At 35.2% G+C, this 11,380-nt stretch overlaps 1 protein-coding gene across 1 annotated transcript; it reads right to left on the reverse strand.

The window, feature by feature from the left end:
• Positions 1–6,826: 6,826 nt before the first annotated feature.
• On the reverse strand, positions 6,827–10,099 carry LOC143744262 (E3 ubiquitin-protein ligase TRIM35-like). The gene is made up of 6 exons (XM_077235651.1): positions 9,466–10,099; positions 8,809–8,904; positions 8,464–8,694; positions 8,324–8,346; positions 8,124–8,242; positions 6,827–7,711 (listed from the first exon to the last, which is right to left on the reverse strand). The coding sequence occupies exons 1-6, from the start codon at positions 9,859–9,861 to the stop codon at positions 7,167–7,169; spliced, it is 1,410 nt and encodes a 469-aa protein (XP_077091766.1). The 5' UTR covers positions 9,862–10,099; the 3' UTR covers positions 6,827–7,166.
• Between the last annotated feature and the right edge of the window lie 1,281 nt (positions 10,100–11,380).

Genomic DNA, 11,380 nt, shown 5'->3' on the forward strand with positions numbered 1-11,380 from the left:
GTTGCATTGTATTTCTTTTGATTGGTTTCTCTTCCAGTTGTACATCTATAATGACAATTTTCTCATTCTGCTTTGAGTCACTCGGTTGGTCTCTTCAAAGTGAAATAACACAATAATATTAGGTGTAGAGTAGAGCTGTGCAACAATCACATTCAAAATTAAAGTTTGTTCACATAATATATGTGTGTACTGTGTATAATTATTTTGTATATATAAATACACTCATGCATGTATATGTTTAAGAACAATTTGTTAATTATACATATAATATTTATATAAATGGCATATATAATATAAATATATATACGGTATACATGCAAATATTTCTTAAATATGTTCATGCGTGTGTGAATTTATATATATAAAATATTTATACACAGTATACACATATTATGTAAACAAACATAATTTGGATTATTTTGGATGGGATTAATCGTTGAACATTCCTAGCGCCAACTAATTATTGTTTTTGGCTAAGTTTGAAACATTGTACCATCCTACCTACTACTACAGTATTCATATAACTATACTACTATTTCTGTATTATGAATGTTGTGCACATGATACAGCTCCCAAAAAAAGTTCAGTGTACAACAATGCCCTCTGTGTTGAACTATATCCCACAATGCAATCTGCTCATTTTTGTCATTTTTGCAATCGTCCATTTCCTGTGTGATAAATGATCCGAATGTGGACGCATCGTTTGATCAGACTGCTGAAATTAAAGATAAATATGTAAAAAGATAACCGAAGCATGACTGTCTTGAGCTGATGTGACCAATGGTGGTAGTTTGGGGGCGGGGCTTCCTGTTGAGCCAACCAATAGCAGATGAGGGGTGTGTTTGAAAAGTAATTATATGTAAATAAAAAAGTTTGAAAAAGTAATGATTCTTCTTGCACTTGTATATTGTGTATACACAAAATGTTTTTAATAAATACACAAAATAACTGGATTTACTGCTAAGATCTGAGAAGTCAATTCCACTCATGGAATGAAATATGCATGAATACTTCAGATTACTATTTTTTATTACTATTATGTAGTGTTTCACACAGTAGTATATGAAGGTAAATTAGTAGCAAAACTTGAGAGCACGTAGATGTGAATTTGAGAACTTGTACAATAAATATTCGTACTTGTACGCGAACATTTACACTCACAGCTCAGATGTGAAAACCTGTAAAATAAAAATCTGAACTTGAACGCTGAGATTTGCACTTGCAGACAATAGTCACAAACCTGTATTCTGAATTTGAAGCTGTAGACAAGTAGTCACAAATGTGTAAAATGCCATTCACAAAGATACAATGACAGACACAAACTTGTAATACAAATGTGCACTTCTTCTAACATTCAAATTCGCAGTACAGCCTCAAATTGGCACTTGCAACTTCTCAAATCTGACACTGCAAGTTCAAATTTTGCGCCTTGACTTTTGCTACTCTTTTCGCGATATATTAGGTGCAAAACTGACTTGTGTAGTTGTGCACTTGCAACTCAGTGGCGGCGAGAGAGGAAGGGGGGCGGGAGTGGGGGTGTTCAAATGAGCCGTTTTATTGGTTGGCGCCTAGCCAATGAAATAGGACTTCTGTTATTCGTGAAGATGTCACGAAACCCGTTTTTGATGGACTGATATTAAAAGTAATAAATGATATTATCAAACTCAGTTAACAACACCATACTAATTAAGCATAGCCTTGTAGGCTACAGAAAAGCCACTGAGCCCAGAATATGACGGAAGAAAGGAAATATGTGTTTAGTGCAAATAAACCTGCTGCCTGCAGTTTTATTAATAATAACAAATTGTGTGTGTTTTTTTTTTAAACTTTGGTCCATTAAGCCTCATGAAGTGTTTTCTTGGTTTTCTATGGGAGGGAATGAGTGCGTTGCGTTCATATTATGTGTAAATTACTTTTCTATGCTTTATTAGTAGGCATGGTGTTTCCTGAGTTTGGCCTTTTCATACCACTGTCTTAAATGCGTTGTGTTTATATTCTGTGTTGATCTGCTTTTCTGTACATAGTAGCCTATGCATTATTGGTATGGTGTTGTTTACTGAGTTTGATAATATCATTTATTTCTTTTAATATCACTCTAATGCATTAAGCCATGCTAGCATTTCAGATCTTTATTTTTTTAATGCAACAATAGGCCTAAATATACAAGGATTTGTACATGCACCTCACAACAACACCTTTAGTTTCAGATCATATTCAGATCGTCCCCGAGAAGCGGGTTTCGTGACATCATCACATATAACAGAAGTCCCATTTCATTGGCTAGGTGCCAGTGCACAAATCAGTTTTGCACCTAATATATCGCGAAAAGAGTAGCAAAAGTCAAGGCGCAAAATTTGAAATTGCAGTGACAGATTTGAGAAGTTGCAAGTGCCTACTTGAGGTGGTACTGCAAGTGTGAATGTAAGAATACGTGCAATTATGTTACAAGTTTGTGTCTGTCATTGTATCTTTGTAAATGGCATTTTACACATTTTTGACTGCTTGTCTGCAGCTTCAAATTCAGAATACAGGTTTGTGACTATTGTCTGCGAGTGCAAATCTCAGCGTTCAAGTTCAGATTTTTATTTGTTCAGAATAGTTTTCACATTGAAGCTGTGAGTGTACATTTTAGCGTACAATTACGAATATTTATTGCAGGGCTCTCAAGTTTTATCAAAAGTTTAGAGTGAGATTTAGGGGAGGAGCCACCCAAATATTTGCAGCAGCGGTCCCTCGACCCAACCAAATTCGCTTCAATTTTTGCTAGCAGTTCAATTTCGCCTATTGTTCATAATTGACCCGCACAAATGGAAATTATAACAATTGTTAAATCTGATAAAAAGACAAATTCATCCAAATAAAATAAATAGTTATATTTAAAAAATACAAATTTATTGAAAAATAAAAATAAATTTGACCCCAAACAAGCCAACTGAACATCAGTGCTCAATGTACATAACATTGTGTCATAACAACTTGCCCTGAGCATGTATGTCAAGACCCAAACGGTCACCTTTACAGGGGTCATCGGATGCCCATTTTCCACAAGTTGGTATGATTCTTTTGGGTCTTCATGTAAAGTTTGTAACATACTTTGGTTAAAATTTCTCAATGGTTGTGTAAAACAACACCATGTTTACCTCTTCAAAAACAGCTCTGTTCACAGTGACCCGTTTCGGTGCATGTCTCTTTAAATGATAATGAGCAACAACTTTTTGGCTTTTTGAGGATTAAAAAAAAGTGAATGGATTTTTTTCATTGCATGGTGATTGTGTCCACACACTGCAAAGACACATTTATTTGCAAATACCATATAAAAGTGTATTTTGCATCCGATGCCCCCTTTAAAAGCAGTTGGAGAATTTTTGAATGCATCAAAAATAATTTAGCACGAATTTGGCTATACTCCTCAACATCAGCTCTCACTGTCTTTGATCACAGGCAAGAGATATCGTCCAGGAATCGTAAAATCAAAATGCTAAAAAAAATAAAAAAATAAATGAAGATGTCCGCAAACCACATTCATCAGATCGTGCTCTTTCAACTTCCACTCCGTGTGTGCGCGTGTTGTCCAGGTGTTGTCTAGCAGGCACGTGCAGAGGGGGGGGGCTTTGGGTGCTCGAGCACCTGCCCTTTTGCCCCTTGGTGCCCAAAGTGCCCTTTTGTCAAGGCAAAATTTCCTCTCATTTTTTTTGTAATTAAAGGCCCTTTTGTGGATGCCTGCCCAATCTAACTATTAGTAAAATTAATGAATAATAATTTAGCCGTAAATATAATGACCCACATGATGACCTTTCACCTGACGAACTCGTCCGGGACGCGATATTTTTTTTCACAGGATGGTAGGGGAAGACTCATGAATATTCATTAGGGAACTCATCCCTGATTGGTCTGATGACCTACCCCTAACCCCGCCCCTAAACCTACCCGTCACTGGGGTTAAGACCAATCAGGGATGAGTTCCCTAATGAATATTCATGAGTCTCTCATTCATGAATATTCATGAGTTTCTCTATATGTTTGTTTTAATGTCTACAGTCTCAGATCAGCTCCAGCAGTATCAGCAGCAGCAGCAGTAACAACAACAGCAAAGGCAGCAAACTCACTTAAGGACTTTAGTAAGAATGTACCAGAACAGGTATCACATTAATGTTAAAAATCTTGTAAAGTATTAATTGCTGTTTCTGTTTGCTTTGTTTTTATTTTCATTGTGTAAATGTAACTCTTGTATTTGTGCAAATCAGTTTATGCCATGAAAATAGCCATAGATGCTGATATGGCATTAAATAAAACTATACTATACGAAACATGGGCCACGTTGATTTTGTCCTACACAGTTTACTATAACAGCTGTTCTTTATTATTCTGTATAACAGAGAAGAAAAAGCCATCAGGTTGGGACAACTTAAGATACTTCAGTTTCTAATCCCAGAGTTATGAATAGGTGCACACTGCACATTCATAATTTTTTTTAACTTTTAAACGTAAAATTTGTCTTTTCTGTTCTGTTTCTTTTTCAAAACTGCATCAATGCATTTGCTACTGTATCAATACAGAATCATCCGTATTGATATATTACTGTATTGATATGTTGAGCACAGCCCTATTTAAAGCCTTGTTTCGCATGTGCCCCCTTTTATACTTTGAGCACCTGCCCCTCCAGAGGTCTCTGCACGGCCCTGTTGTCTAGTAACGAACGAGCTTGCAGCGGGAACACATAATCTATCAGGAAACAACTAATTCTAATTTCTGATTGGCTGGTAGCTAACATTTAACTCTGTATAACTCGAGACAGATGCTATGGACTCGGCAGAGAACTTCCCTCCGTTTGCCTGCGCCTCGTCCATTAATTGTATAGCGGGACAAGTTCCCTTCTCCTCAGCGTGAGAAATACAAGGTGTGGCGTGTGAACGGGTGAACGGGTTGAAATTCGTGTGTCTCACGCCCAATGCGTGAGACTTGAGAGCCCTGTTATTGTACAAGTTCTCAAATTCACATCTACGTGTTCTCGAGTTTTGCTACCAATTTACCTTCATAGTAGTAGCACTTATTTTCTAGCTGCTCGTCTCAGCTGTGGTTTTTGTCCCTCTGGAGTTGTAAAAATGCCTTCAATCTAATGGTTTTCTTCAATGATATTTGCACGGCTGATGTCTGGCCAGTAGAGATCAGTGCTGTCTCTCTGAACATCTCGATACTGAATAACACTGCAGAAACCATGAGTCATGGAAGAGAAAAAGACCTTTTCATATTTTCACCAACCATAATTCTTGATCATTCCTGAAAATAATGTAAATAGGATGCTGAAATCGACAAGTCGTAACAACGAAGAATAAGCTTAACACTCCTGTCAAGAAGGGATAAAACTAATGTTGAAATTAGTAATTATTAATATATATATATATATAGCATATAAGACTCCTTGAACACAAAACACAGAGGAAATTGTGACACAAATACTTTGCATCTTATAATCAGGTTATATGTTGTAATTAAAGTGTTTGCTACTATACACCACCAAAAATGAGAAATCATAAATATTGTAATGATTAAATGTAAATGTAAATGATTAAACAGCTACGCATGTCATGAACCCTTTTCCTGGATGAAGAAGACTATATACTGTCAATATATATCTAATGTGACAGACATATTGAAACCATTCTGCTTTCTCCAGTAAATCCTTAAAAATGGGAGAACTGCGTATAAACTTATTATCATTTGCACTGTAGGCATTATGATTAATATTAATATAATTAAATTAACAGAAAAGTTCAGAAAAAGTCTGGGTAATGAGCTTCCAGAATATCTTCCATTATTTGTTGGATTTATTGCAGTTTTTATAACATTAAATAACAGAAAGTGTCCTTTTTTATTGTATGTATAACACTAAAACACAGAAAATGTCCTGTATTTTTACTGTCTATCATACCGTCAATTTACAGAAAATCTGCCTGTACTTTTTCCGTTGTGTGTAACTTTTTTTTCTGGGTCTCAGGTATACCCTCAGTTTATCCTCACAGTCTTGCCTATTGAAATACTAATAGTCATATTTTAGGTTCTACAGATTTAAGTTAAATTTACAGTAAACTTAATTTACTGATATAATGTTAAATTACCAACCTATTGAAATAAACTACAGGAATGTGTGTGTGAGCTGAACTGCAGAAAGTTAGTTATTTAGGATTTGAACCCTGATTAATAATTAGACTGTGTGTTGAATCATGGGTTTGACAACAACACTGTTAATACTTAAATGTCCTCATATCAAGTTCCTTATCAATGTACGTTTGACTCAGAGTATATTTCAGAGAAAATCCTACAGTTGACTCTTGATATGAGAAGCGTATCATTATAACCAGGGAAGTGTTTTTTTCCCCCGAATCCCAGCATGCACTGCAGTCACTGGTGCTGAGAACGGGTCCTGTTACATCATCAATATACTTACTGTATATTTGTCACAGTAGTTGTACACATAATCCATTGAATTCAATCATTTTGCATCTTGTGTGGTGCTTTATATATATATATATATATATATATATATATATATATATACATAAAAATATAAACATTTTCAAACAGTTTTAAATAACGGTTGGTTAAAGTAAAGTAAACTAAAGTATTTAGTTTGTCTTGTTATTCTGTCAATCATTATGCATGAATATATAAACAGCTGCTGGCCTCACAGTGCATTCATGTTTCAGAGCTCGAGTTATAGGATGAATATATAAAAATAATCGAATATGACTCTAATATGCATAATCAGAAAACAGGAAAAAAAGCCTTAAAACCTTAACAAAGACTGAATCATTTAATAGTTAAATTGCTCTGGGATAAAGAGTTTTAATGGGTTTCAATGGAAACATTTTTGGTCCAAACTTGAGTGTAACTATTTTGTGTACCCAGTGATTTATGAAAGGAAATGAGGATGAAATAATAACATATGCAATAAAATACGTACAATTGACGCAGTTGCCATAAACAAAAGAAACATTATCCAAAAAAATAAATAAATGAGAGACAAAAAAGTCCTTAAGGAAACACAAGTGTTAAGTTAGCTCTAAATTTTACATTTAAGTGTGATTGATGAACGAGACCCTTTTATTACAGCGTTATTATTAAAGCATAATTTGCAAAACTGTATTAATCTAGAAGCAGAATCAGATTTAACTGTGATTTTCTGCTGTAATAAACAGTTTAACTGGTAAGATCCTCAGAGGAGAAGTTGTGCAGTGATTATATAAGAATGGAAAGACAGTTTCTGTGAAGGATGTCCTGAATGTGAGTAAATGTGTGTTAGTTACAGGATCAGAGAATGACACTGTTTTTCTGTCATAGTCCAGCTGAACTCTCACACGCTGAAGCTTCTGTTCAACAGTAAAGACAGTGAAGGGTTGCTCTGGGGATTGTGAGCTGTATTTGCTGTCTATGTACTGCACACGCCAGACATTAGACTCAAAGAAATCCAATCCTTTCCTTTGGTTTGATGCTGTGGTTATTCCAAGACTCCAGTATGTATTGTCTCCCACCTCCACATCCCAGTAGTGTGTTCCTGAGTTAAAGCCCTCAGATCCCAGGACACATGCATAACTGTCAATCCTCTCTGGATTATCAGGAAGTGTTTTATATTCATCACTGAACGACACACTGGTCAGATCAGCAGAGAGTGTGAGACGAGGATCTGCTGTGTTTGGATCCAGAGTCAACGGAGCTGCAAAGACAATAACATCAGATTACAGGATGAAATATGATGTATTAGAAATGTAAATGTAAAACACATATAAAGACTTTGTTGAAAGAGATCATAAATCATAACAATATTCTCTCAGTTACTGTCAGAATGGATTGAGGCTTCAGGTTTAATATCAGTATTCAATAAACACTATTGTTTCCTAATACATAAACATAGATTATGAGGAATATACTTTTCATTATGAGTTTGCTGTATGATCTGATGATTTACTGATATACAGTTCAGATTCACTTAGTAATTTAAGTGATTTTTAATATATATATATATATATATATATATATATATATATATATATTTCTATCAAATGTTGATGTTGTGTGTGTTTATATCTGAACTATCTTCTGCACTGTGTCAGATCTGCGAGACTCACTGTGTTGGACAGTTTCCAGCATCTTCTTCCAGACTCTGAACGGCAGGTTACCCAGATAACGCGACACATGAATCAAAGCTCCAGAACTCATCCGTGGATCCGGCTGTGAGATCTGGACTCTGAGGAACATTCAGGAGTCAGAACTGCAGTGAATTTGAGTTCAGATCCACTGAGAGAAGAGATACGAGCAGCTCACTTACCTTTCCATCGTGACTTTATAGTTCTGGAAAATATAGAGTTTAAAAACATTTTAATATCTTATCAAACACTCTCACTGTCAATGAGTCTCTATATACAAGTTGTTTTATGCACAAAGAATGAAGCCAGATTGATTTGTCACCTTTAGAAACGAGACATCATTGTCTTTCATCATCTCCTCCATGTCTCTGATTGTGTGTGAAAGAGCTGAGATGTGTGTGTTCATCTCCTCCAGCTTCTCCTTCATCCTCTGCTTCTTCTGCTCCTCTTCCTCCCTCAGTGCAGTGATTGTAGCTTCTTCTTCGTCTCTGAGAAACTGATGAAGCTTCTCAAACTCTTCTTTAATCTGACGCTCTGTGTGCTCAGTTTGAGACTGAAATCAAATCACATTCACTTCAGTCAGCTCTGTATGAACACACACTCCACTAATGTCAATAATAAACTCTGTGTGTGAATGTTGAGTATTTAACTCTTTATACATCCTCACCGTGATGTGTTCAATTGTTTCATCACACTTTTTCTTCACTTCTTCTCCATGTTTGAGCTTGTTTAGTAAGGACGTCAGTGCTGTATTAAATTCCTCCTACAGGTTAAAGTGAAAATCTGTGAAACTTATGCAGGTTTAAGACGTTTATATATTGTATTTTTATTTATAAGATGAATGGGGGAAGCGTTTGTGCCTGACAGTTGCAGGACATATATTTTTAACGATTTCATTTTGAAAGCGAACATCAAGAAATCATGTTTTCATCAAACAAATGTGTTTTTTTGCAATGTGTTTTTTTATTATATCCATATTATATCCATGCAGTTTTAAATTTGTGGTTGTGCAAAACAAATGCAGAAAGTGAAAGTATGTTAGTATCATTCACTTTTTCAGTGTGTTTTAAAATCACATATTATTGTTTAAAAAAATAATTATACCCTATGATATGTCTATTTTTTCGAAACATGTTTTGTGCCAATGCTGTTACATTCAAGAAGATTTGAACATCAGTGTCGGAGATTAATGCAGAATTTTACATCAGTAATAAATCATAGAGAATTAGTCTGAGCAAATATAAATACTGGTCTATTGTATAATAATAATGTTTCTATGTTTAGCACTGTATTCAGCATATGAAATGAGAGACATGTGTCTTACCTTGTAAGATGAACACACTTCACTGATGGGTCTGAATGTGTGATTGGTGTGTTTCTCTGAGTCTCTGCACACTAAACACACAGGCTGTTTGTCCTCCAGACAGAAGAGTTTGAGTTTCTCACTGTGTAAACTGCAGATCTCCTCAGATCCTGATGAGCGTTTCTCAGTTCCCTCCTTCAGGAACGACTCACACAAGTTTTTTAACACTAGATTAACAGGAGGTTCAGATTTTGAGGATCTTCTCCTGCAGACAGGACACTCCTGAGTTTCCTTAGTTTTCCAGAACTGTTGTAGACACTCTTTACAAATACTGTGACTACAGGACAGAATAACAGGAACCTTGAAGATTTCATAGCAAACAGGACAAATATAATCATCTTCTGCTGCTGAAGCCATTTTCACCGTTTGAGTCCTGCAAAATAAACTTTACTTTCACTTTCTGAACGACGGTTTTCAAAAATGAATCACAATGAGTATCAAATATCTGCTGTCGGTTCAGAAATGAACTTCACAAAAATCCTTCTGTAAAGTTTCTTTGTTCTCCATTGATTGCTTATTCTTTATTGCTTTTGTTGAGACAAAGTCGGTGTGACAGAAAGGAGAAATAAGTCCGTCTCTTCCTGGTTAGTGTTGTAAGAAGGAGGAGTTTATGATCACCTTTGGGTGTGTACAAACAGGTCAAACAGGAACGTCAGGATTTCTTCAGCAGTGGCGGTTCTAGACCATTTCAACTGGGGGGGCCAAGCTGGGGCCAGTTGTACTGTTAGAGGGGCCAGTTACATTTAGAACTTATTGTTGTCATATCATTTTCTGCACTGCACTGCAGGCATTACCAGGCAAAATACCATGTTTATAATCATTCAGCAATGTATTTGCATTTCCATTATATTTTTACATTTGCATTACATATTCAGTATTAGTCACAGTAACTGTAATTGACATGATATCCTTCTTTCTCTTCATTTTGGTGAGAACTATAGAGCAAAAGCAATGGGGACCAAGAAGCGTATTAATTCATTTACTGAAAATAACTGACTCGCTAGGTAACTATGTCTAACCGTTTACAGGTTACTGCACACTTTTTAAAGTCAAATTGAAGGCTTTTGAAGACCAAAATTCATACCGTACATTAGGGGTGTGCAATATTGACAAAAATATATCTCAATATTTTCAATGTTTTGTTGATAATTAGATGATATTTTACTGATTGTGTTTTTGTGCTGGTGCAATGGCTGGTTTAGGCCTGTTGTTAACAGCAGACTCACAAAGATATTCATATTTTTTAATATTCTATGCAGTGGTCAGTTAACAGCAGGGACCGAAATTAATTTTTTTATTAATTTTTAATTAATTTAATTTGCCACCTTAAATTGATTTCCAGAGGCATTTTCACCAATATATGGACATTCTTTCTAAACTTATTTAGAGTTATGAATCACCTTTTATGTCAAATACTAACATTCAAATTATACAGTAATTATACTTATTTATACAATAATACTTAATTATACAATAATTATACAGTACCACTGTTACCAGTCAAATTAATTAATTCAATCAAAATCCATGTTTGCAGTGCAGTCTAGAGGTGACAGAAGCGGCATTTATATATTTACACTCCATTTACAATTGCATAAATGAAGCTATGAGATTTTTTTTAAATCAATATTTAAACATTAAATGATTTCTAATTTCAACTTTTTAATTAAAGGGTACTTTAAATATGAAACTAAAACCGCCAGTAGGCGGCGGCAAGTCACAGAAGTGAGTTGAGGGATTCATTCATTCATTCAACCGATTTGTTCAAACGGCTGATTCATTCGGGAAAGAAGCAAGTGATCAAAACGCGGATTTCAGTCAATAAATCATCGCTGTCTGTTGCATTGAGACTCGGTTTCATTTTGAAATTCTCGTC

The sequence above is a fragment of the Siphateles boraxobius genome, unplaced genomic scaffold (assembly GCF_051911475.1).
Source record: "Siphateles boraxobius isolate OS27281-9 unplaced genomic scaffold, OSU_SipBor_1 2, whole genome shotgun sequence".
NCBI classification, from domain to species: Eukaryota; Metazoa; Chordata; class Actinopteri; order Cypriniformes; family Leuciscidae; genus Siphateles; species Siphateles boraxobius.